This window comes from Ammospiza nelsoni, chromosome 15, assembly GCF_027579445.1.
Source record: "Ammospiza nelsoni isolate bAmmNel1 chromosome 15, bAmmNel1.pri, whole genome shotgun sequence".
Classification (NCBI taxonomy): Eukaryota; Metazoa; Chordata; class Aves; order Passeriformes; family Passerellidae; genus Ammospiza; species Ammospiza nelsoni.
The window spans coordinates 8943553-8970879 of NC_080647.1; the positions used below are offsets into that span (position 1 = coordinate 8943553).

At 47.6% G+C, this 27327-nt stretch overlaps 1 protein-coding gene across 8 annotated transcripts; it reads right to left on the reverse strand.

Moving 5' to 3' along the window:
• Window positions 1–112: 112 nt before the first annotated feature.
• SEPTIN6 (septin 6) lies at window positions 113–26372 on the reverse strand. 8 transcript variants are annotated; one of them, XM_059482780.1, is made up of 11 exons: window positions 26303–26372; window positions 20117–20231; window positions 13072–13267; window positions 11744–11930; window positions 11360–11521; window positions 8913–9009; window positions 8486–8654; window positions 7439–7571; window positions 6720–6910; window positions 4753–4796; window positions 113–623 (listed from the first exon to the last, which is right to left on the reverse strand). In XM_059482780.1, exons 1-10 carry the CDS (start codon window positions 26327–26329, stop codon window positions 4793–4795), a joined length of 1281 nt encoding a protein of 426 aa, XP_059338763.1. In that variant the 5' UTR covers window positions 26330–26372; the 3' UTR covers window positions 113–623; window positions 4753–4792. The 8 variants fall into 8 exon arrangements, with proteins under 8 accessions (XP_059338763.1, XP_059338761.1, XP_059338756.1 ...); XM_059482778.1 differs by having other exon boundaries at window positions 113–2033; XM_059482779.1 differs by lacking the exon at window positions 113–623 and adding an exon at window positions 2095–2524.
• Window positions 26373–27327: the final 955 nt, after the last annotated feature.

Genomic DNA, 27327 nt, shown 5'->3' on the forward strand with positions numbered 1-27327 from the left:
CTAACTTTAAACAAGAGCAGGCGGGGTAAGGAAGGAGAAAGCACCACTTGACTCACATCCACCAGCCAATGGGGCTCTGTTAACAGGATGGTGAGACACAGCAGGACACCAGTGAGAACACACAGTTCTTACTTTATTTCTTTGATAAAATTAAATATTTCGTGGCTGCCAACAGAGCAAGTTGCACCATGTTTGTATTTGCTTCGACTCTGAATGCAAGGTTTCCAAAACCAATCAAACCACCAGCATATTGAAAATATTCCTTAGGCTTCCCACCTCAGGGAAGCCTGTGACATTTATATTATTAAAGACAACATTAGAAAAAACATATGCCCATAACAACGTTTGAAAATGTATTCGCTACATCATTAGTCCCAACATCATATTTCTGTAGCTCTTCAAAATTCCAGGTCATCGGTTCCCCCATCGCCCTGTCTTGTCCCACAAATTACAAGACACTTCAATTTTAAGTATCATGCAAGTCAGTAAAAGAGCTTCTTTCCAAGACACTAACACTGAAGATTTGTTCCCCCCTCCCCAGACATAAGACCCTTAGACTCTTCTAGAAGTGGCAGTCTTCTCCCTCAGACACAGTGCAGCTGGCGAAGACAGATTAAAAAAAGCTACAGAGAGAGAAAAGGGGAAAAAAGAGAAAAAACAGAAGATTAGCAAAAAAGGGAAAGACATTCAAAAAGCAAGAAAAAGAGATGCAACATGGAAACAGCTGACAGAGGAGAGATGGAACCTCCATGTGGTATCTCAAGTACTTCAGCAAAATCATACAAGTAAAAACCTTTCTTCCTTTAAAGTCTTTATAAAGATTTCTTATAACTTTAAATAACATTCTAATAAAGCAAATGGTCAGGAAGAACAGACAGTGACCTGAAGTATGGTAAAAAATGTCACATTCATTTGTCCTTTAGCAGATAATTAGAAATAATTGACAGATTAATATTGACTGGTTTTGAGAGCAGCGAAACATTCAAAAGCAGAGGAAGAAGAAAATATTCAAATTATTTCAACTTGCTACAAAAATCCCAAACAAACCACAAAGCAATCAAAGAGTTCTATGGGAAATGGAATTGTATTTGTGGTGAAACAGAATACCTGAGAAAATAATTGCAACCAAGAGTTGGGGCTGCCCTGACTGCTGGGAAGGGGGAGCCATGGTTTGACCTGGGGCTGCTGCTGTGAGCAGGACCAGGCTGAGCCTGAGCTGTGACTGCTCCTGAGCCCTGGCACCACAGAGCTCTGCTCAGTAAAGCCCAGCAGGTAAAACCTCAGCAGCAGCTGGCACTGAGCAGCATCACCACCAGGGCCAGGCCTGAGTGTGCTCATCTCCTGAAAGATCTGGGGGGTTGTGGAGGCTGACTGGCAGCACTCATCTGATCTTTTTGCAGGGGCAGCACAGGTGGGTTCAGCACACACAGAGCTCTGAAGGATGGGACCACAACAAACAAGTCTGAAATGGGAACCAGGATTTACATGCTAGTCCTTAGATAGCATGAATTAGCAAAAGAAAAAAAAAGCAAATTAAAAAAGATGATGTCATGAAAATGACAACAAATAGAATGAGAAATGAGTGTTTTATCTCTGAGCTATGTGATAATTAAACTAAGATGGTGTTGTCATTTTAATGTCATCAATAAATATATCTAAACTGCGCTGTTATTTCGCCAGCAAAAATAACTCACAGAACTTATTTCCATATCCCTTATTTAGCTGGGTGGAACGAGACCAGGAAAAAGGGGAATCCATTAATTGCAAGGGGGGAAAAATGGCAGGATTTAAAGTTGTAGCATCCAGAACTTGTTATGACTAATTTTACATTGTTTAATAAAAGCAATAACCACCAGTACATAGTAAAGACAGAATCACAACGAGGACATAGGAGAGAGCAAGGATAACACCCTGGGAAGGTCACAGCTGAAATGCTGTCATGTTTTATTAGACCCTCCGATTTAACAAGTAAATGAAGGTCCATTCCAGGCCTTGTATTCAGGGGTAATTACTCAGTACAGAGCCATGGGTTACTGAAAAAGAAGGGCAAAAAAAAAAAAAACAAAAAACAAAAGAAGTAAATGTTAACCAGAATTCACTGTCTGATGAACTCTTTATTTAAAAACAAAACTCAGCCAGAAATACAGAGAGCAGACACTTGCAGGCAAACCACAGTTGCACTTGGTCAGAGTGAGCTCCTGGCCCAGTGAGCAAAACCCCCTCCTTTTTAGTGCAAATCTTGCAATAAAAACAAGGCTTTTGCTGAATAGAAAATATAAGAAACCTGTCAACATCTGTACCGTTCTAAAGAGATGTCAGATAAAAAAAATATAAAAGTATTTTTTGCATTAAAACCAGAAATTGTTGGAATCACTGAGAAGAAAGTCAATGAAACAGTATGGTCTTTCTTCAGAAACACTGATATGTACAGCAAGGTGACCAGCTTTCCCTGAGATTGGATCCAGGATGTGCATCCAGGTCAGCACACTGAGAGGGAGACCAGGCAAAAGATCCTTCATGACCCCTGCAGCATTCAGAGAACACTTAGTTGCAAACCATGGATCCAAATTTGAGATTTCCTCAAGCCTGGGAACTAGAGGTTTGGACTCAGGCCCATGCCTGTGAGGATGTCAAGTTTTACAAAAAGTTCTTGCAAGTTATTTGAGTCACACATGGCAGCAGAGGGGGTAATGAGGGCTTAGGAACAGCAAATTACCATGGGGAGAGGGCAGCCAGTGTCTGGAGAGAGCACATCCCACCCCAGCAGGAGCTGAATGCACCCCCGAGCAGCTCTGACAGCAGGAGCAGGGAAAAGCTGAGCAATGGGACAGGGAGCCTTGGCCAGGAGCAGGGGGCATCTGCTGCTGCCCAGGGGCAGGAGGGAGCTGGCAGAGCCCCCCTGGCCAGCAGGGTCCCCCACAGAACAGCCCAGAGCTCTGTGTGAGCCCTTGGGGAGCACGGGAGGGGCAGTGGGGAAGGTGAGCAAACAGGCACAGCCGAGGGTGGGGCATTCGCCTCTGGGGCCAAGGGAAAGGTTCTACAGGAAACCCGAACTGAAAATGAAAGAAAAAGGCAGGTTAATGGTTTTATGGATTAATGACAAAAAAAAACCAAAATAAAAATACAAGTTTTTCTAATGGGCACACACACACAAAAGAAAATGTTGCTAAGTGTTAATAAGGTTTAATCTGACTACAAAACATGCTTTATGCAGACACACACACACTCTCTCAGCAGTGGGATGAACCAAATTTATTCTCTAAAACAATCCTTTCACAGTTTTGCAAGCTACAGAACTCATCAACTGTGACTTGTTTGTATCCTTGCAAAACAGTGAAGCCCTGCAACACTTTATGGATCAATATGGAGAGTGTTTTTCTAAATCCTGGAAAAGTACCACATATACATATTTAATTTAGCAATGACAAATGCCCATTGAAAAAGGCACTGTCTGCATTTGTGTAGTGGGAACAAAGAACTTCATTTGATCCAAAGCCCAGCACACAACAGTGTACAGTTATGAGGACTGCCAAAAGCAATCCAAAACCAACAAAAATCAGTAATGTTCACTCTAGCTGCACTTTAGCTGTGCCTTCGTACTCACCACCAGAATGAACACTGTTATTCTTTGAGCTTATTTTTCCACATTCAGAGATAAGCAGAGAATTGTTCTTCCCATTGTTCTACAGTTACCATTGGCAGCAGAGACATTCACTCAACCGGGCAGCTCAAGCTGACTGCAAGTGCCAGTTTGAGGCAGTGCAAGACCCTTCTGAGGCTCTTCTGTTAAGTGGAAGGTCCCATTTAAATGACATTCCAATGCCTCTCACTGGCAGCATGTTTGCTTGCTTTGCCATTTCCCTTGGTGGAGTTAAGAGGGAAGGAATCCTGGAATCAGCTTCACCCAGTTGAAGGGTAGACTGTAATTTAGTTTGGACTGTCCAGGAGAGAATGTAAGTCTTAGCTTTGTCTGCAGGGCAGGGTGGGCTCAAGGATGAGTTTTTAGGGTGTTTTATAGTTTATTTCCAACAGGGTCCCTTCTCTGAGAGGGCCCTGTGCACCTCAGGCCCTGGGGCACTGTCTTGATAATGAGTATCCCTGCTCTGTCAAGAAGCAAGACATTCCTGTGGGAGGTTTCCTCTTCCTCTCACCCAGAGAATCATCAGCAAATTAAAAATGCTCAATTAAACCCACTCAACCTAGCTGTAAGTAGACCACTGTCATTAGCAGTTTAACTAATAACCCTAATGAGGATGACACAAACTAGTCCTGCATCTACCTTCACTGTAACCACAAGTTAACATTACAGCTTTGAGGAGTGGGAGGGAAGGAGGAGCAAGGAAAGAGAGAGACATTTCATGGCTTGCTGGGCTGTGTCATCAGCACCACATCTCCATAGCAATTGTTGCCATAGTGTCAACGTGGCCTGTGTGATTAAAGAATATAATTTATTTTTAAGGGAGATGGAATAAAGAGAACAGAGCCAATGAAGTGCTGGGAAGATTTAAAAGGAAGAAGATATAATCCTTAATTTTCTGTGTTCTATATCCTGAGTCTCTGAATTAAACTTTGCAGAATATTTAAAGATAATTACATACTTTTTCTACAACTGCACATGTAGAGAGCACATATAGTGGGGTGAAAGCAGGGGAAGACAGAGATAATACTTATAAGCTTCAGGACTTGCACAGGGTCTGCTTTTTTAGGAAAAAGTGATCCCACTGTGAGGCTCTATGAGTTAATGACGCTTACCAGGACAATGTGCCTCATGCACCATGCAGCCAAACAGCAGCTAACTGTAAAACAGCACACATGTGAGGCCTGATGATGATGATAATGATGTAACAACAACAACAAAAAATAAACTGAGTCATGATTAGTGAAAATTACAGAGTTTGGGTTTAAACAAGTCACCTGTGAAAGAAAAAGGTTATTGTACTGCCAGCCAGTAGTAAACAAGCTACAATTAAGCTCCAGCTTGCAAAATTCATGGATTGTTAAGAAAAAAATATGATCTAAGTACTGAAATCCACTATGAAGGACACTTGGAGCAGTTACAGAGCAAAGAAAGCAGCACCATTTCTAGCACAGCAATTTTCCCAGAGGCCAAAGAAGCTTCCTATTATCTTCCCAAGCCTTACTGAAGCACTGACCTATCTCTGTCAGGGAGTTTTCTGTGCCCTTAACTGATAAGGACAGTACTAAAGCTTTTCCACATCAACATGCTTGGTGTCAAGGAGATGTTCTGAGATGAGAACCACTTCAAGGACCAAGAGTTTCACTTGGGACATAGCAACTAATTGCTGATACTATAAGGCTGTTGCCTCCTTTTTCTGCATTCCTGACCCTGACTGATCTCAAGGCTGAAATCTGCAGTCCTGAGAGAGCAGATGTGTAAGGGCTCTAAGCAGGAAAGAATTCAGCTGGGTATTCCTCACACAGTCCAGCCTGGAGAGAGAAGTCTGTCCCCAGTCAGTCTCAGACTCCTCAGTATGAAAAGATATTAAAACCCCCTGAAGGTGATTCAAATGAACAAATCAAAACAGGCAGTGGAAAAAGGAATGGGCGAGTGAGAAAAGTGCAGTACTAATTGCTCAGCACAAAGAACATTCATGTTGAAGCAGCTTCAGCTCTAAACTAAAAGACTAAACCAGGATCTCATTCTTGTAATTGGGTCTTTCCTCCTCTGTCTCATTTGATCCCAAGCTTAACAGTCACAGGTTTTTTCCCTGACAAACAGTGCTGCCAGCACTTTGGGCATGCCCCATACTGTCCAATTTAACAGCACTTCTTCATGCACTGAGGACTGCACAGAGCAGGCAAGGACTGCCCCAGGGCTGTGCAGGGGGGGATTATGGCAGTGGTGCAAAACCAAACCCCTGTTTGTCTCTCTGCACACCTGCACAGGTGGCACAGTGCTCCTTTTGGGAAATGTGGTCAGTGAGAGGGAAGGGAACTGCTCAGTGCTGGGACAAGTGGGAGATCTGTTTCACTGTACTGCTGGCTGCTCTTGAGCAACTGCAGAGCTGCAGGAGCCCAGCACAGGCACTGCAGACAGGTCCCTGACAAGGGGAACTGGATCCTGTCACACCAGTCCCTGGCACTGGGATCCCCTGCTACAGCCATGCAGTATCTCCCACTGCTTCTGGGGAGGGCAAAAAGCTGATTTAGGATGGGAGAACAGTACCAGTGCTAACAAGGTGCTATGACCTGTCCCCTCATTTTGCAGTCTTTCATTCTGCAGATTCCAGAATTCAAGACTGTTAGTCTGCCTGAATAATTTCCACTAGTTTCCCAAGCTGAACAAGTAAGAACCTGAGCTAAAACATGCTCCTCTCTGAGCTAAAACACACTCCTCTCTGAGGGTGATGAGACACCCCTGCTACCCACACCCTAGCCCTGGCAGCTAGTATGGTTCCACTTCTTTACAAGCACTGAGTGACCAAGGGAGGAGCAGGGAGTCTTGGGGAATAAAAACAAGTTCATCCTCTCCCATGCTGTCAGAAAGCAAAGAGGGAGGTTAGTACTGCTCCCTGCTCTTCAGGATGACAGCAGATGTTACATGCTTCCAGATACTGCTCAGCCTTATTGGGGTTTAAATCTGGCTGCAAGCCTGCCCCTGATAAGGACTGGCTATGTTGGAGGGAGATATGAACAACCAGAAAAATAGTGAAGGAGAATCATTACTAAAAGCAAATACCTCTGGGTTGGCAACTTACTTTTTCCTTTCCTTATCCCTTTTAAGAGTTTGTGATCCTCCAGCCTGCTGAGCCTGTGACTGAAGCAATTCAGCTGCTGTCTTCCTTTGTTTAAATGCATTTACTTCATCATCCAGAGACTTCTTCTTATCCTCCAGTTTCTTCTTTTCATCCTGATGCAATTTCTTCAGGCGATCAAACTTTTCATGCAGCTGAAAGGAAAGGAGAGAGGTGAGCAGGACATGGCACTACCAGACAAAGGGCAGGGAACAGCCTCCTTCCACAACAACTTACAGGCAGTGTTCCAGTAATGCATCATTGTGCAAACTGAGAACAGCGCAGAGGATTGGGTGAGCCTAAGTGTAAAAAACCCCCTAATCCATCTTCAGGGGTCTCTGCCTTATTTCTCTTTAAAGGTCAGTAAATTAATGGATTTTTCACAATGCTGTGAAAGTTGTATGGGTGTACTTTTTGTAAAACAAGTTCACCTCAAGGGCTGCTTCTCTCCTTGACTTTTACCACACTGCACCTCTCCATAAGAATCAAGACTCTGGTCCTTTCCTGATGCAGTAAGTTGTACAGAACAAGCACTGTGATTCAGTTTTGTCCTACGAACTGAACACCTTAACATCCCCATCCAAGTTAGACTTCTTGGTAAGAAAGTGCTTTGGCAACAACTACCTACTTAGGAGTGAATCTATCACTCATGGAGATGGAGACACAAGTACTGCAGTCTTTACCTCTTTTTCAGCCTCCTTCAACTCAGCTTCTTTTTCCTTGACCCTCTGGACAAACATCTGTCTCATTGCCTCTTCCTTTTTCTGCAGTTCCCCCAGAAACTCGTTTCTTTTGGCCTCATAAGTTTCTTGTAAGCTGAAAAGGAAAGGAAGTCCAGTGATAAGACTTGGGACAAACTGCCTTCCCTGACCCTCTGAAATCAGTCCCTCACCATGACTATGCTTTGCACACAACACATTTGCTACTCACTACCCACATGTGCCCAAGGTGTTCTTTATCCAATGATTTTTGGCACTTCTCTGTATGTTGAATGTTGGGAAATTCAAAGAGACCAGCTGGCAACAAACACTAACTCAGAGGAACACTGCCTTTGATGCCTTAAGGTTTCAGCCTTTATATTTTTAAATCCTGTACTGCATTAGTGCATAATTCTAAACTCCATATAAAGTGTTAGTTAACTGTCTTCACATTTTGGTCAGATAAAACAATCCCTGTGGGCCTGAGATCCAAGAACACCCTACAGGCCCCAAAACGTATAAACAAAGTGAATTGGGGGGAGCAAACTGGGGGTTTATGACTTCATTACCTGAAGCCATAATTGGAGGATTAATGCCTGATATGTAAATAGACCAAACTTATATCTGTCTGAAAAACTCATGACCATTGTCCATTTTGTGTGCAGCCTCCTGGCGGGGCTTCATCTGCCTTTAATGTACCTGGAGGCCCTTCATTAAATATATCCACTTTTATCCTTTTAACTTTCTCTGGCCTCTGTTTCTAGGTAAGCTCAAAAGAGGCATCACTGTCTTCCTGCAGCACAGACATTTCTCTCCCATACTTGCAGATTCACAGTCAGTCCTGCACATCCTCTCTGTATTTTCACCTTCTCCCAGTCAGAGCTTTGCTGAAGTCTGGATTTATCTGACCTGGCAGTTTTTCTTGCTGCATTGGTTTTTTCCATGCTCCCCCAAGGACACACACACACAGAGGCACACAGTGCATCCAACAATGCCTCTATTGAGCCCTCCTGTCTCCTGCAGGGATCTCACCTGAAGGGTTTGCTGTCTGGATCAGTGTCCTTGAAGCCCATCTCTTCCAGCTTACACCGCCTGTAGAGCTCGTAGTGGCGGGTGTGGGTCTGCTCACGCAGGTCCTCCATGTTCACGCGGATCAGCATCTCCCGCAGCTTCACAAAGTCGCAGTGAGCTTCGTTCTCCACTGCAGGAATGCACGGGAAGGAGGAAAATGGGGACACAAACTGAGATCTCTTCCCATATTCCTCAACTGTCTACTCCTCCAACAGGTTTAACAGCCCTTCCAAGCAGAGAAAACTGGCACTATAGGCCTGGCACAAGGATTTAACAAAAGATAATTCCCCATGGATAATCATATGCAGCAGGCTTTTGCTGTTTTTATGAGAGCCCACTTGCACAAGTGTCACCATTTATGCCATGAAAATCCCAGGGCTGAACTTACCCTGCACTGTGCCCCAAGGGTACTGACGAGCTTTCATCATTTTGTTTCCTATTTTCAGCTCCTCCGTGCTCCCGATCACTGCAAATGGCAAATGGGCCTGGAACACATTGGGTGAGATCCATGTTAGTCCCTCTCACAGCTGGCTGAGCAGCAGCACACAGAGATGGGCACAGCCACTGAGCAACACAGTCATTATGCACACGCTAATCTCAGGGAGTCTAGTCACTGGCCACTAATCCAAGACAAGGGGTAGCAGGGTGGGTCCTTTTTTGAAAACCTTGTTAGTGCTACCACTCTATGTCCTCTACCTGGCTGATCCTCCCAGCCACAGAGTCTCAGGTGAGATGAGCCAGTGCAAGACTGGCATCAGAGAGCCAGCTGGAACAGAGGGCTGCGGCTCGGACTGCGCTGCTGTCCCAGGGCTTGCCGTGCCTGAAGAGAACATCTGCACAAGCACACAAGCAGTAAGAGGTCTTGGAGCCTTCTTGATTTTATCCCCCCACCATTCCTTCAGCTCATGCTGGAGCACAAGACACCTTGCTCCACCAGATCATGAGATGGAAGTCCGTCCTTCACTCCTGGAGTAACAGCTCCTTCCTCCCTGCTTGCTTCTGCCCTGCTGAGGAAGGGCTGAACATGTCCCCAGCCACTGTGTCCAGTGTCACCCATGGTCACACTCTTCAAGCTGAGATATGCACTCCACATTACACAAAGGCTGACTAACAACAAGAGGGATTTGCTTTTCAAAATCTCAGAAATAAGAAACAGTCACTTCTTAGTAAAGATGACCTCTGCAGAAGGCAAAAAGAGACTTGCCCAGTGCAAGCTCAGTAAAATTGGAAGTGCAACCTTCCCAAGACCTATCTAGGCTCTGAAGATCTCACAGTCCTCTCATTTTCAAAACTCAGGCAGCCAAGCAAACCCCCCAGACAGTGCCATAGTACTTTCCTGCATTGGGGGAGTGAGATTTCTCCCTACCTCCCTTTCTCCTAGAGCTATACTCCTAGAGCCAAGCTGCAAGGAAGTCAAGGGCAAAGCTTCAGCACTTTGAGTTCCCAGCTCCTTGCAGCAACCCTTCCTGCTGAGTTTTGTGAAGTGACATTTGTTAGGCAAAGCTTTTAAAGTGCACCAATTCTGGACAATTGAAAGGGCCTCAGGAAGCCAACTCCATGGCAGATCAGAGACCCTGGACTGCTGTCAGGAGCAGGACGTGAATTCCACAGGTTATCAAAAAATTTGGACAAGTTCATGACAGCTGGGTACAAGCAAAAGATTTCAGAGATGATGTTTTTGCTTTCAGAGTGTGGCTCACACAGTCAAACTGCAAACAAAGCAAAACTGCCAGCAAGCACTGACAGAGATGGGCTCTTCCCCCTGTATTCCTCAGCCCCCTGCTCTCACATGTGACACACACAGAGTAAGAGTAATATCGGTCTTATGTTTCTAATAATATCAGTATTTGGATACAAGCTTTCCAGACCTGCAAAATTGCCTTGGTCAAATTCTGGCCTGCTTAATCCCCATAAACCTGGTCATTCTGGCTATAATAGAGGATGTAAGAATTGATTTGTCTGTGCAACAACTGACACAGCCCAGAATGTCTGCAACCCAAGACAGCAGTTCCCTCCCAGGAGACAAGTAAATGGCTGAAAGGAAAGAGAAGCAGAGATTCATTCCACCCTCAGGAGGGCTAACACTGAACTGCTGTGACCAGGAAACCACCACTGACAGCTCCAACATCAGGACAAACTTCATGTTTCTTTCAGGCCTCTGCAGAACACTCTACAACTATTAATACTTAATCAAGAGGTGGCACAAATGCACCTCAGCTAGATCTCTACCACACCCACAGCAGTAAAGCAATCAACTTCCCCTACTTGATTTCCTGTGAAAAGCCTTCTGGATAAAGGCACCATGCTCAGGATGTGCTGCCAGAAGGGCAAGGGACAGTTTATTTCATCCTCAGGGAGCCACAGACTGGCACCCATGATGCTGGGGAGGCCAGAGCCTGACTGGGAACCTGCAGGCACCTCAAGGCTTGTCTGGCCCAGGTTGTGTACTGTTTTTCACACCTTGCAGGTTAAGCTGTGTAATTCATTGCCACTGGAAGACCACCAGGTGATGTATAGGACAGGAATAATGACAAACCCTTGAGCTGAAAAGGATTTAAACAGTGATTTCTTATATGCCCCTCAACAGATACACATGAGGACAAGGAGGGTATTAAAAGTCTGTTTTCTGACTAGAAAAGCCCACCAGAGAGGCAGCAGCCTACCACAAAGCTCTCCTAGCCTAGGATGACATTACAAGGATGAGATTCTTGTGAAATTCTGTTTTTAAGAAACAAAATGAAAGGGAAAGTAGATTAAGAAACATCCCAATAAGGGCCAGCAACCCCTATGCTGACAGTGCTGTTCTGGGAGAGGAGGAAGAACTGAGGCACTTACATTCATTGTCCCATTTATCTCTGCCACTGATTCGTCATCTGTTGGGAACTGGTAGATCTGCACTCCATTGCTGACCAGCTCACTTGTGATTTTAATTTTAAACTTGGTCAGCTCACTCTTGGAAATGGCATCAGATTTGGCAATGATGGGAATGATGTTCACCTAGAAAAAAACAGAGGTAAGAAGTAATCAACTTTGCTCCTGGGAGTTTCTCTAAGTCTACAATACAACCTCCAAAAACTTGTAAGTGCTCAATAAATCTACAGAATTATCTGCCAACTCTGCCATTTCCACCAGAAGGGCTATTCAAGATTCTCTGGAAAAGCAGCAACCTTTCCACAATGCAAACAGTGAATCTGCCCAGCAAGAGCTCCTTGTGCCAACCTTGCTGTCCAGCTTCTTCATGGTGACCAGGTCCAGGGATTTCAGGGAATGGCCGGTGGGAGCGATGAAGTACAGGCAGGCGTGGATCCGCGTGTCGTGGTAGTTGTGCAAAACCCTCCTGATCTTCAGCTCTTCTTGCAAGTAGGCTTCAAACTGAGCATCAATGAACTCAACAATGGGCTTGTAGCTTTGATGAAAGGAAAAAAAAAAGCTAAAAAGTCAGAGAGCTAAACAAATAGGACAATGCCCCTGGTTTGTCTGACTGTGAACTTTTAAGAAACAAGCTGTTGATAGATTTCACTTTCCATTTTCCACTTTCTGAGACCAAATCTCTCTACCTCCCTTGCTCCCCACCTGTAAGAAATTTTAAAGTTGCACTGCTGACAAGGACACATGGTCCTACATCAGACTCTTGCAGCCTGTTTGTCAAAACACAGCACTGGGACTTAGCAGAGGACAGCAGATGCACCCTCCTCTCCAGGGAAAGCAGACTCTCATACTCTGAAATGTGAGGGTGAGAGACTTTCTAAAGCAAGGCTAATGGAGATTCATTTGCAGCACTCAGGGAGTGAATGGCTTGCTGCTCTCACAGCCCCAAGTGCTGCTAGTGGAGACACAGCTTCATTCAGTACCACCTTTGCCCAGTGCTCTGCAGCAGGAAATTCCTGCAATTCCCTTGCAAGGCCTTCTGAAATACAGAGCCTGCCAGAGCTATAATGTAAAGGACATCAGTGCATTTTAAACAAACTTAAAAAAAATATCCAGCAGACCCACACAAAAGCAATCCCATCAGCAATGTCTCTGCAGAGCACCTTGGAGACTGCCTGGTGTAACTGCACATCCCTTAACCAACACAGTCCAGCCACTCTGGGATCTGAGCTGCCAGAGACACTCCCCCAGGGTATCTCACTGCTCCTTTATTGTGCTTCCTTTGGCTCTTCCCATGGGAAAGCCCTGCCAAAAGTGGATATTAAGCCAAGCAGACACTAAACCACACTAGTGGTTTGGTCAGCAGCTTGAGGTCAGCACAAACCAAAATAAGCCCAGATGCCCTGGAGCATTTCAGTGTCCCCACCAGATGAATTTGGGCAGAAGCTTGCCAGCAGGGCAGAAACTGGCTCTGACAGCATGAGAAAAGCTGCTTTATAGCTGAAGCAGTGCTGACACTCCAGAGCCTTTATCCTCTCTTCTACACACCCCAACCTAAAGAGGTGACAAGGACAACTCCTAAGAAGCAAGCAGGAAAACTGCAGTGCAGTCAGGCCCAACTAGGGCACAGGGAGAATGAAAAGCCAGGTCACAATAGAGCCTCTCTCCCCCACACTCACCTGTCCTCTTTGTTGATCTGATCCCCAAAGCCCACTGTGCTCACAATAGTCAGCTTGAGGTTGACATTGCTCTCCTGCAGGTCATAGGTACTGGATTTCAGCTGGACCCCAGGCTGTGAGTGAGATGCTGGGTCACCTTCAAACTTGGTGTTGAAAAGGGTGTCCATGAGGGTGGACTTACCAAGGCCAGTTTCCCCTATTGGAGAAAAAGAGAGTTGAAACGTTCTGTTGAATATTAATATGGGTTGGCCTTTGAGCTTCCAAACATTAACAGGGGTGAAATTGTAGCAGATGAAAGCAGATCTCATGCTCCCAAGGGAGTGTCTGGTAAACAGAAAGCCATGAACAATGGGAGCTCTGTATTCTGGGCAAATTACATTTCACAGTCTAATGGCCATTAATGTCATTAGAAAATAGAGATGAAAAGCAAGAGGTGAAAAGGCGAAGGGGAAAGCATCGTTCAGATCCTGCTTAAACCCACAGCTACACTACAGAAGATGCTGTTTTCATTAAAAAACAGGAGAGGAAATGGGGCTCACTGCCATTTCCAAAAAAAGCTGCTCCAGATCAATGTCTCTAATAAGCAGCCACAGAAATAGCTTCCTTCTATGCAGAAACCCTGAGAGCTGGTTGGATCCCACAGCAAGTTGTGCAGTTGGTTTCTCACAACAAGTTGGACAATCAGCCTTCTGCACTGGGAGGGGGCATTTTCTGTAATATCTGGTTTTGTACCTAAGGGGCTACACAAGCTGTAAAATATTGCAAAATCTGCTTCCAAAAGTTCTGCTAGTACTGTCAGCATTCTGTTAGTATTCTATCAGTACTGCACTGCTATTTGGATTTCATTTATCAACAGGCAACTATTCCCTTGTCTGGAAGGAAGAGAGAAAGCCCAGAGACCAGTCTTGAATTTGTTTTAGATACATCCCAGGAAGAATAAAACAAATCCCCTGTGCATACATTCCACAGGGCAGCCTCCCTTACCAGGCTCTGACAACAGAGCCAGCTCTCAGAGCTCACAGGACCTGACTTCCTACACAGTCTGGTCTGCTGCCTTGTGAGGGCTGCTGTGTTTTGGGGAAACAGCAATTTCTGAGCTGCCCAGATGGCTTTTGGACAAACTTCAGAAGCAGCTGAACCCCACCCTCTGTGAAGGCTGCTCCTCCAGCCTGCTGTGGGACCACAGGCAGCCTGTGTCTGGCTGCAAGAGCATTCCCCTCCTTCCTCCAGCCCTCAGCTCCCAACCAAAACAACTTCACCATTTTCCCACTTTGCTCAGAATAAAAGAGCTTCTTATTTTTGTAAGTTTAGAGCTCTGTAACAGATCCAGACTTGCATGAAATGCCCAATTCAAGAAGGGGAAACTCCTCCCCATCCTCCCCCGTCCAAATGTCCAAATCTGCAAGCCTCACTCCTGCAAGCAGGCAAATTCCTCTTCTGGTCTCAGAAGGGATTTTCCTTACTCAGGGCTGAAGTACATGGCAGAGCAAGGCAAACACAGAATTATAAAATCATAGAATGGTTTGGAAGGAAGATTGTCAAGTTCCAAGCCCCAGATCCCCTGCTCTGGGAACTGAGCAGTCCCTGACTGCCAGGATGACACATCCAGTCCCTTTCCAGAGGCAGCAAGATCCATTAACATTTCCAAGTCATGGTACACCTTGAACTGCAGAACTGCCTGGGAGCCAGCTGAGAGCTGGTGCTCCATCACCAACCAACTCCATCTACAGCCAGAACAGTCACCAGGGCAGTTGCTCTTTGCACCCATCTGGTTTTCAATCCAAAGGGGAGAAGAAGGAGTCAGCAGCAGGAGCTGGTGTGGCTGCAGTCCCTCGTGCCACCTCAGTGCATCAGCTGCACCTACAACAGCACTGGCCAGAGCAAGAGGGGGACTCAGCAAAGCACAAGGTTACCTCTGCCACTGGAACAATAAGCTGCTCCAACAAGCCCTTCCTTGACCTGGAATCTCATTGCCTGGACTTGCCAGGGACCACTGGCCTCAAAAACAGAGCAGGTGCACAAATCAGACCAGAGCACTGCCATGGATGGGACAGGGATTTTGAGAGTTAACAGCAACAGCCTGTTTGACCTCCCAGGCCGTTCTCAGGGATTCCAGGAAAACAGCAGAGTAAAAACAGACAAAAATCTAAACAGCCTGAGAAGGCTGCAGCATTTCCAAAGCCCCTGCCAAGGGATGGGTGGGACAGAGCAGTGAGCTGGCTGCCTGCCTGTGAATGCCAGGAACCCTGATGGGACATCTCAGGGTAGGGGAGCCCCTCAGCCCTGCAGGGCAGGAGCATCACCCCCACACAGTCCTGCAAAGGCTCCCCCTGGGGCACTGCCCCACAGCCTGGCAGGCCCTGGAGCAGCCCCCAGGCCACAGGAGAGGGTGACAGGGCAGCAGCAGTGACAGGGCAGGGAGCTGCTCTCTGCAGGACACACAAGGTCATCTGTAAACCACACTGGCTTCTGGGCAGACAGCACCTTGTAAGTCACCTCTCATTTCTGCCTTTCTCCTTGTGGGTGAAAGATGTTCACATGAGGCCAAGTCTATTGTTTAAGCACATCCTGAACCTGTTAATCATTGCCTACTTAAATCCATCTCAAGTGTTTTTTCCAGCAGGAGTGACTAACTGTCAGGGAAGGAGAAGTGTTTAAGAGATGCAGAACATGATTCTACACCCCACCTCATGCCAGCTACACAGGGCCAGCAAAGGCAACTTTGAATTCAACCACTGAGCTTGTCCTTTTGGGAGGGGAAGATCAGAACTGGGGCATTTTTCCACAGGTGGGAGATGCCCATCCAAACACCTTCATGATTAAAACATCCAGGCACTAACATGGCATCTCATGTGAAGCCTGCACTCCCAGATTTACATTGAGCCAGCAGATACCCCTGTCCCTGCACTGTGTAACCCCACTGACCTGACACAGAATTAAAGCCTGCCAGGGAAGGCAGAGTAGAGAGGAAAGACTGTCTCAGCACAAAGAATGTTAGCACTGACAGAGTGACATGAAATAGTAAAAGACTAAAGACACTAATAAAGTGTTCTGCTGTGTTAAACATAAGCAGAGATAGGGAGCAGTGCTATTCTGAAGGCCAAATCGACAGAAGGAAGAATTTTTGAATCTGCTGTGAGTTTCTGCCTCAAACAGAGGCAACTTTTTGCTGGCTGAAAGAAGTGAATGGTGCCAACTGCTTCTTGTAAGGACAGAAGTCCAGATGGAACAGATGGTCTGATAAAAAGGACAAGTGGTCTGTGCTTGTTGCAGCCAATGGCACTGGAATCTTCCCCAAAAACCAGAAATGATGAACAGGGATTAAAAGAGGCAGAATTACTTTGAAAAAAAGCAGCAATGTACACAAACTGAGTGAGAGGCATCCCTGGCAGGGAGATTATTTCCTGATGTCAGGCTTATGGACACATGATTTATCTCAAAACCGTACTTAGGGATTATGCAACTCGACAGGGTCTGCTGTCCCAAAACAGGGCTGGCAAAGCTCTCTGGGGAGGACAGGGCAGAGAGAGTGACCTTTGCTGGCAGAGTTCTGCACCAGGAAGATGTGACAGCAATGGAAAAGCTTGAGTATTGTACCTTTCATCATGGGAGGGAGTTTTGCTGTTAAATCTGACAATTTTCAAGGACATTTTAAAAAATGGCCAGAGCCACCACTGCAGGTTCTGGACTTGCAGCAGCCCTACATCAGTGCTCAGAAAGCACCAACCACTCTTAATGCCCAACAGCCTGGCTGTGCTGGGCTCCCCACACATCCTCCTGAGACATTCCCTGCTCCAACTGCACATGCACGTGGTACCTTCACTGCTCTGGGGAGCCCTCACCAAATCCCACAGTGATGAACAGTGGTGGCACCACCTGCAAACCTAGAGCTGGGACAAGCTCCTAACTCCCCAAAGCAAGACAGGCACCTTCCTGCTGAATGAACTGTCATGGCTTCTTCTCACACAACCTTTAGCATCCTAAGCAGCTGCAACAGCGAGCTGAATTATGCACCACAAAAGCTGTACCTCCTCCTTTTGTGCCTGGAAATTTAATTTGTTTTTCCCTAGCATGTGCTAAGTGAAACAAGGAACTGCTCACTGTCTCCCTTTCCCACAACACTCAGGATTTAAGAGGCCCCAATCACACCATCATCAATCGACTCTGTGGGAGGACAGAGCAGTCCTTGGAGGATTTCCCTGTTCAAAGGCAGGAGCAGCTTCCACAAGAGCTTCCTTTCATGAGAGAGCAGCACCTGCCCCTCACAAGATTAACAACCATGGCTCCAGATATCAAATAATTCAATTTTAAAGAAAATGTATATGCATGCACAGCCTTTTCATGTGTGGAAATGGGAACTAATCCAATGAAGCAGGTTTGCTGAGACAAGCCCTGAGGCAACTCAGACTGATAAGGCCATGTCTCAAGGAGAGAGGGGAAAATGGTTTGTTCCATCTGACAGACATGCAGAGACACCACACAATTCCCCACAGCCAGGCAAAAGTTGGGCTGCAGGGGCAAGGAGGGCAGCAAGGGCTCACAAAATACACTGAAACAGCAGCTCAGGGAGCACCCAGCCCCTGGCATCCACCCCAGGGCTCTGGGCAGGAGAAGGCTGAGGAGACAGATGGATTTTGATGAGAGAAACTGTTCTCTCCTCAGCTGGTTGCACCAGTGACCACAGAAACAAGCACTGGGCAATTTCCAGGCTGTACAGCTCATCACCCCAGATAGCTGTCTGCTGGAGAGCACCAGGAATCCTGTGCACATCCCTCCCTCCCTCCCCCAGGCTGAGCACTGCACATCACAGCAGTGACCTCAAACAGTCTTGGTACAGTCCTGGGGGAGAGAGAAGTATTTCTGCCACAAAACAGCCTTTCTCATTGCACTGAACAGGCCAGTTAGAACAAATTCCCTTCAAATCCTGGGACACAGGAAGGGGCAAAATCCTGCTTAAATTGGGATACTAGTTTAATGCAACTACAGTCCACCCTGGCAAAAACTGAGAAAATTTACATCAAAATCCAGCAGGCTGTTCCTCCTCTTTTTCCCCTATCTCACTGAGAAATACAAAAGTCTCAGCAATTAAACACTTCTCCAGCCTTTGCACTGAACTAAGAAAAAACTAAAAATTTATCATGTAAGGTTCAGGAAGAAAATGGTTGTGCTGAGAAATAAAAGATCAGAGAAACCATCTGCAACCCCTAACATTTAATGAGAGGTTTTCTCATTCATTCTAGCTTTGGCTCTCGTCTCACAGGGGAGACAGCTTTCAGCATGAGAAGAGCTAAAAACTGCTCCACTCTGGACATGCTGCTGAGAGTCATTTCTGAAGCTTTCCTTGGCTTCTCCAGCAAGAGCTGCAGGAATTGGTGGCTCAGATCCAGTATGACACAGAGTAGAATTATCATTGGATTTTTCCTCCAACAGATGCCACACACAGCTGAAAAAATGGGGGGAAAGAAATCCCTTTCTGTCATGTTTAGCGGGCTCTCTATGGGATTCTCATCTAATCTTCATTTGCTTCCCTGTTCTCTCAACTTTTCATCCCAAACTCTGCTCTACAAGTGAAATCCAACAGAATAAATGAACACTGGGCATTTTTGTTTTCTTTCTCCAGGATGCTTAAATGTGGGGGCAAAGATTTGCAAATATTTTTCTTATACAAAGTTTCTTTATTTCAAGATTGTGTTATTACTATTCATAAAAAACTGACATTAGTAACTAATATACATTTATCTTGATGAATCCTCATTATTCACCTCAACAAGTGATTACTGCATTCAATTTCTGCCCTGCAAAGAAGAAAGCACAGGCCTTCAGCTCCTCTCCACACATCAAAGTGAAGATATAACTACAGGAGGCACCCACTGCTACACCTAGAACTTGTTAAAAAAACACTGCAGCCCAGTAAGTGGAAAAGGAAACACTTTTAGACTTCAGTCCTGGGGACAGGAGTTTCCTTAGGTCATACCACATTCATGTACTGTGGAAATCACCCAGACTCAGCCTGACAGTGACCTCCACTTGTCAGCAAAGTTTAACATCTCAGGGGAATGTAAGATGTGGTTGTAAGGAAAACTGTCTTCTCAGCTCCATTTAACAGGGCTCAGCTCTCCTCTCCTTGCTCCACTACTCTCATTCCAAATTTAACCCTGTCCTGGGCAAACCCCAGGTCCATCCCACGAGCTGCACCTCTCCTGGGAGGGGACAGAAAACTCTGTGTGGATGCAGGGCTGCCACCAGCTGAGCCCCCAGGAGGGATCCACAGCTCTGCCCCTGCACACCAGGCACTGCTGGGATCACCTGCAGCCAGGGCTGGCTCTGAGCAGCCATGGCCACACAGCCTCCTGCTCCCCAGGGCAGAGCACCAGCAGCACCAAACCATCAATTATTATTCACCATTTTTAATTTCCTAATTAACCTTCCTAAACTATGGTACCAAAGCCATACAGGGTTTTACTTCTGTTACCTAAGAGAAGGGATTATTTGGGATCCTAACCCTGTGAGATGGGCTGCAGGGACAGACACCAAGTCCTGCTCCAGTGCCAGGCCCCAGCTGTGATCCACACCACATGGCAGCTTGGATAATTGTCAGAAGAGTTAAGGCTTGGCCAGACACTATCTTAATTCAAATATGCACAGAAGGGAGGAGAAAAAAATAGCTTTTAGTGATTTAAGAGAAGCATAATTAGTATTTTGTTAAAATAACTACAATAAATATTCAATACTAAACCAAACAAGATCTCATAACAAAGTACTCTGGCATGAGTACCTATTTTCTTTTAAAAATGTGAAATTCAAACATATAAGGAAAAGAAAGATCATAATAACAGCCTGTGCTTTTAGGCATTTTATTTCACTGCTTGGTAGAAAGCCATACTGCAGAATCCCAGTAGGGATTTCCCAGAAAATCTTGTTACTGAAAATAAAACAGTTGGGGAAATTCAAATCAAAGCTACCTTGTTAGTGCTGTAAGCTACGAGCTACACCCAGCTGCAGAAAACTTTTCGGCAAGAGAACTTCCCAAAATGGAAATACTCACCCACACACAGGATGTTGAAACAAAACCCATGATTAACTGACTTATTAACCAGCTGGTCAGGCAAACTATCAAATCCCACGTGTCCAGAGAGGGGGACAGTGCGACAGCCTTCACCCTGAAATACAATGAAACACTTGTGTCACTTCCAGGCAAAACACACTTCTCTGTATAAACCCTTACCACCTCCCAAGTGCAATCAATTGCACAGTCCAAGCAGGGAATTGCTCAGATCTATCAATCATGTCAGCATGCTTCACTCCTCTCTAAAACAACTCCAGGAGGCACAAATAGAACATTTCATTTGTCAAACATTTGAAGGTAGCCCTGACAGAATAACACTAAAATGTGCAAAACATGTACACAAATAAAGCTGCTGAAATGAAGAGGTGAAAAACACTTGTTTCTTCAAAAAATATGCAGAAACTCAAGTCTTACCTTATACTGACAACAAAAAGAATCCTCTGTGCAAAGCAATGTATTAATGACACCTCCTACAAGGCTATTACCATTCACTTTATGTGAATTGGAACTCACATGTAATTCCCATTCATAGCTGCAATTATAGAAACTAGCTAGAAACAGTAAGGCAAAGTGTACCTACAGGAAAACAAAGCAGAGTGTCCAGAACTGAGCTGCTCACAACCCCAGAGGCCTGAAGGAGCCTGCAAGGAGGGTTTGGGAATGAAGGTACTCAAACCTCCTGCTGGGGGCAAGGGCTGCTCCTGCCAGCCACCCAAAGGACTCCCTGAGGAGCTGCTCCTGCACCCTGCTCCCTCCTGTGCTCAACACCACCAACCTGGTCTCCCCAGCCCAGCAGAACACGTGGTGCTCCATGCCCAGAACAGCCACGGGCTTTGGGAGAGGGTCAGAAATGTTCACCCACCTTGGTGCCAACCCTGCCCAGCCAACAGTAAAACACAACACACAGAGGCTCAGCCTCAGAAATGGCACCAGGCAAAGTGAGGAGCCAGTGGTGCACCCCTGGATTGGTGTGTACTGGAGAGCTGTCCTCCTGCAGCCCCAAAAAGGTATTTCCCTCTCTGAAGTAAAGACTCTTCTTAAAAATATATTTTAGTGTAAAAATCAAAAAGTTCCCCTCTAGCTTTCCATCAGTTTGTATAAAATACTACAGCCAAAAGGCAGTAGTTTATAGGGTGTGATTTTGAATTTATTCATTCACAAGCATTCTTCCATGTATCTTGAAAGCCTGTTTATAGGGACAGGAATACTGGTTCTCCCTCTTCTGCTAATGGCACTGGTATTTTAGGCTGGGAAAACATCCCCAAGGAGTACATTTACTACAGTAGCCTGTCAGTATGTTTTCTTGTCATGTTACTGTTTTGCTCTTGTGGGTTTGGATTGGCTTTTTCAGATATGAGGCTCCAAATACACTTCAATAATTAACCATATTTACCAGCCTGTGATGTGTAAATATGTTTCCCCTCAGCCATATTTTGTGTATTAGTCTGACTCTTCTTGACAAGATGTTCACCAAATATGGCACTTCATTAACTCCTGAGCACCTTCCCTCCTAATGACATGTTCATGAGGAAGGCACTCAGGCTGCCCAGCACATTCTGGTTTTGCCTACTGACAGTGCAGCTGTGAGACCCAGTAATGCAGAACCAGCTAAAGCAGAAGAAAGTGAGAGTGTCAGACACACAGATTTTTGTGACTCAAACCCTCCTAAACTGCATTCACCCAAACAAAATCCCAGCCCTGGGGAATCTCATGGCAGTGCTGGATCTGCAGTGACAGCCTCAGGTGAAGAACAGAGGGGGAACAGAGCCCACAAAGGTGTAAGAGAGAACAACCCAAGGCACCTCCTGGGGAAGGACAAATATCAAGTGTATTTTTAACACCCAGCCCTAAAACCACACCACTGGAAGACTGCTTGAACACTACTCTCCCCAGGAAGCGTGGGCAGGAGTGTGGGCTCTCATTAAGAACAAATCATCCCCTCATCCCTAAATATAAGTGTGATCCAGATGGAACAAAATAAATTGTGGAAGTTAAGCTGCTCTCAGCTAAGAGGAGGCATTTGCCATCACACAGAATTCAGCATGCAAGTCATTTCCTGTAGGTTCTTTTTCTAGTCACCTGTGGTTTTACAATGCAGCTAAACCACACTTCACATCTGGTACAGGCCAGGAAACAACTACTGCAAAATGGGATTTCCAGTCACAGCAGCTAAGCCTCCATGTTAAGTACACAGCCATAATGTAGATTGTGCTACTCTGCCTAAAAATCCACAGCCTCCTTGGCCAAGGCATCAAGAGACTGGATGCAGTGGGGGGAAAAAAAAAAAAAACATTTTAAGATCAGCCTGGCTTTGACACTCTTTGACACTCATCAGAAAGCTGACAGTAATTACCAAACCAGTGGAGAGAAAAGAAACATTTTCTGTGTGATCCACCAAGAAACAGTGCAAGTCACCAGCCTTTGAGCACCAAGTGGTGTCTCTGTACAGGAGCACTGCTATATATAAACAGCAGCACCATAAACAACATATGAACACACTGATTAGTCATCCTGGGTGTATATTAAATGTAGGTTTGGATCCCCTTGTTCCACACTGAAGGAGAATATGTTATAAGCTTTTTGCTGATAAGGTGTTCAAGACTGTCGTCCATCATTCATCTTCCAAACCAGATCAAATTTAAAACATATAGAGAGGTACCAACAAGGTAAGCAAAGTGTAACTACTGTATGCATGAAGGCTTTTTCCAGGAGCATCAGTGAGTGCTGGATGGCTGAGAGCCCTTTGTGCTCTCTATTTTAAGGTTACATCTTCTTGGAACGAAGACAAAGATGGAATCTCTGGAAAGGCAGTGTGAACACTGGCACCACACCAAGATACCAGATGCCTTTTTTTCCCCACACACACAGAGTGCCCCCTGCCTAGACAGAAGGGGCTCTTGTTGCTTGGGAGGAAGTAAAGCGTGTTTGTCACAAACAAGATTAAAAACAAAAAGAGCAACACATTCTCTTGCTGTATTATCAGGCAGGGCTATTGCAGAGTGAAAGTAAGGAGAGCAAGGAGCAGCCACTTGGAGAAGCTATTTTACTTTTTCCTTTCTTAGAGGGACTTATACAGCCTTTTGTAAGGGCTTCTCCATGCCACAGAACCCTAATTCTTACAGAAAACTATCCAAATCATATAGAAAATACAAAGATGTTATAATGAATGACCCCAAGCTTGAAAGCACCATCCATTAACCATCAGTTTACATAAAAGGGGCAAGTTTTAGTCTTCAGGTGTTTGAATCACTCCGGGGTCCCCGGGATGAAAATACGATTAGAGGGAAATCTTGCTGAATGCACATCTGTGCCCTGATCTGCTTAGCAGGACAAGCAGGTACAGCAGTGTCACCTCCTGTCCCCAGAGCCCTGAGAGGCCACTGCCTCTGTGGAGCTAGGGCAGAGCACAGGCAATGGGGCTGCCCACTGCAAACGTCAACGCTGCACATTGGGACTGTGTGCGTGCCCAGGTCTAAAGAATGATGAGAAAGGACTCCAAGGCAAAGGCAAAGCCTCCACTTGGTGATATTCAGGCAGAGCACAGCAAAGAAAATAAAGAATGTTACAGCTCTGAACCCATGGGATCCAGTGTCCCAATGAGGCCCACACAGCACAAAACTGCTCTCAGAGGCTGCAGAACAATACTTCATCTTGAGTGTTTCTGTTCAGGACACTGACAGCTGACACGTAGTACTTCTCACACAATTTCTCACCTCTTCCCAAATGAGAATCACTTCAAACCCTTGGAGACTCCCTTAGAAAGATTTCCAAACTGCCACAACCAACACATCAGCAGCATCCTGCACTGAAACCAAATAAAGCAACACTCACAGAGTTCCACCACTGCTGCCAGGGCTCACAGCAGCCACCTCCTGCCCCTCTGCTGCCCTTAATGCTGAAACCTGGGGCTCAACCCCCAAACCTGAGACAGCTCTTGCACAAGAAGTCAAATGGCAAAGCAAGGCAGAACCTGAACTCAGGTTTCCACACCACAGTTTTTCACATCGCCTTAAGCCAGAACAACATCAGATCCCTTCCCATGACCTTGGAGTTATGGCATTCACTTCCCCAGACTGCATTTGGTTCTGATTAAACAGCAAATTAGAGCAACACTTGTACCAATTATTTCTCACTTGTACAAGTATGTAATTCTCCTATGTAATGAAAGAATTATCCAGCAGACAGTGTAAACATCCTCTACGAGATAAATGTAAATCAGGAATCTAAAGTCTAGATAAAGACTTTGTTATTTTTCCTTGCTCAGTTGATTAAAGATCATCAAGAATATAAAACACCAGAAGAGTGGGAGGGAAATAGTTTTGAATCAGACCCCATGGAAAGCAAGAAGGGTCTCACCAAAGGTCCTGACCATCAGCCACCCTCTCCAGACACACTGCATCACTCGGCCATTCAACATTCACCAACAGTCAAGTGCTTCCAAAATCTCAAATTCTGACAGCTCTTAAGATTACACTTCTTTATGCCCCTGACAAAAGGCTGCAGAAATGCCACGCAGTCTGGATACATTCCCAGGATAAGTCAGCAGTTAGAAGATACATATCACTATCAGCAGTCTCAGTAATGTTTCTGACCTCTGCTGGATACGGAGAGCTGGACAGTGCCTGGCAGGAGGCTCCTGTGCCCCCGTCTCCCCCCTGGCAGAGCACAGGAGGGGCTCAGCTTGGTGGTGACAAGGCCACCCTGCCCACCTGGGGAGAAGGGGGTTTCACAGATTATCCCTGCAGTGAGTGTGGGCTTGATCAAGGGCTCTCTGGGACAATGGCAGGGTGGTAACCCCAGCTCCTCCCCAAACCCAGCCCCAGCTCTCACACCTTCAACCCTGCTGGCACACACAGAACCCTCTGCACCACCGAGACATTACAGCTGACTGCTCCACAAAGCAGACATGACCAGATGCCCAAGACCTTGGCTGACAAGTTATCTGTTTGTAAAAGGACATTTTCAATTTGCAGCACACTCATTTCAAGTCTGTCTCACAGCCAGCTTTCTCTTTTGCCTCCAAAACGAGGCTGTGTGGTACCATAAATTCATTCCAGGCCGCATGCAGATGTCTCAAAATCCTGTACATTGTCTTAGGAAAGCATAACACTCAATTTCTCTAAAAGACAGGGGAGCAACTGAGTCACTTTACATATTTTGGCAGTCACATACAAGGCAATGGGTATGTCCAGAAGGAAATAACATCACAAACTGGCAAGGAATGGCTACATCTACTCGTTCAGCAAGATTAGGTCCACGCTAAAACATACTGCTTTGAAGACGAAACTGGAAAGCATTCACCTCAACTATTACTTCTGTATTAACACACGGACATGAAAGTTGGAAGCCCATCAAACCACAAACAAAACCCTTCCACATGCAAACGCGTTACAGATGCCTCCTTAGCATGTCTCTGACAAGCGCAGAGGTGGCTCAACTCCCTCTGCTCCTCTTCTGGATAATTCTCCGCACACAGACACACAGGGATCTTGTGCCGCGCCAGGCAGGCGGGCGAGCCCCGCAGCGGCCGGGGCCACGACCGGGAACCCTCGGGGACAAAGCGCAGCGGGGACACGGGGCTGGTGCTGGGCTCCCGCAGCTCCTCCGCGGCACACGGTGCCAGACCGGAGAGCTCCCGTTCCCTCATCACCGAGCCCGAGGGTTTCTCTGGGAGGAGAGCAGCATCCCGGAGAGGCAGGGATGCCATAGCCATGCCGAGGGCACCCAGCCCTGGGTAAGGGATGCACGGCCCGGCCTCCCCAGCGCTGCAGCCCCGCGCAGCGCGGCAGCTCCGGCCGTGGCTCGGGGCACCGGGGGGCACCGGGGGGCACCGGGGGGCAGGACCCCCGGCCCGCCGCGCTGCGGGCAGCCCAAGGTCGCCGGGCCGGGCTGCAGCGGGGGGGACCCCAACATCCTCTACCCCAAAGCCCGACCCTCCGGGAGCCGCCGCCGCTGCTGCTCCGAACCGAGTCTCGGAACCCGCGGGAGGCCCAGGCCGGTACCTTCAGAGCCCGCCCGGCGCCCCCTGATCCGGCCCCGCCGCCGCGGCCATGCCCGGCTCTCCCGCCCGCCGCCCCGGCGCTGCCCGCTGCCGGCCCCCGCTCCCGGCCCGCCGCCCCGGTGCCGCCCGGCCCCCGCGGTTCGGCGGCCCCGCGCCACCCGCACCTGCCGCGCCACCTCGGCCGCCGCCATCGCTGCCCGCCCGCCGCACGTTCCGCCCCGGCCTGCGGGCGGCTCCGGGCGCGCCCACCGCGGCACCGCGCGGGGGGGCCCCGCCGCGCCCCCGAGCCCGCCCTGCCCACGCTGCCCGCCCCGCCCCGCCCCGCCGCCTCCCCGCCCTGCTCGGCCCCACCGGTCCCGCCGGTCCCGCCGCCGCCGCCGCCGCGTTCCGTGAGGAGCGGGGCCGCCGATCCCTCCCCGCAGCAGCCCGCGATGGTGCAGCCCGGGCTGCGGGCGGGGCGGGCGGAGGTTCGGGGCGGTGGCTGAGGGGCCAGGCGAGCGCCGAGCCCCGGCCAGGGGGTACCGAGCTCCGGCCCTCGGGTCCCCTGCCTGCCCCGCGGGCTGCCCGGCCGCCTCCGCCGCACCCCGGGCCCTGCCCGCTCCCAGCGCGGGGAGCTGTTCCCCGCCGCCTCCTCAGGAGGGCCCAGGGGGGCCCGTCCCGGTGCCCTGAGACCCCTACGGTAGCACGAGCCGGGGCCGAGCCGGGCAGCCCCGAGGCTGGGCTGGGGTTCGCGGTTCGGGTCCGATCAGGTTCCCCGGGCTCAGCAGGGTTGCTGTTTCAAGCGCAATGTCCGTGCGGTTCGCACTTGCCCTGCCCCAGGTCCCAGGACGGTTCGCGCCCGCCCGGGCCCCGGCTGAGCGCGGCTGTGCCCGGTTCCCTCCTGTGGCACCGCCGCTCCTGCCCGGCCCCGGTGCAGCCTCAGCTCCCGGCCGGTCTGAGCACTGCTGCAGCACAAAGCTGGTGCCGCTTGGGTTTCCCTTCATGTGATGGCAGCACAAGCACCAAACGAGGCTGAGGGTAACTCAGTCCTTCCCCAGAGTAACTATCCTGGCCTCTGGACTCCCGAGTGAAGTCCTCGAGGTTGTCACCCTGATTTTATCATGGTCAGAGCTCACCAGTGTGTCCAGTCAGTCCCTAATGCAGCCATGGCCACGGTGGCCCTGAATGGGAGGCTTGTTTTGCACCATTA

What these genes read in the sequence shown, in the direction of transcription:
- SEPTIN6 (XM_059482773.1), bottom strand. Translation starts at nt 26,329, where the DNA reads ATGGCGGCGGCCGAGGTGGCGCGGCAG. An exon ending in TTTCAACATCCTGTGTGTGG is followed by an intron (nt 13,268 to 20,116) that starts GTGAGTATTTCC and finishes TTTCTCCAATAG; the next exon opens with GGGAAACTGGCCTTGGTAAG. An exon ending in CCAGACAGCAAACCCTTCAG is followed by an intron (nt 7,572 to 8,485) that starts GTGAGATCCCTG and finishes TTTCCTTTTCAG; the next exon opens with CTTACAAGAAACTTATGAGG.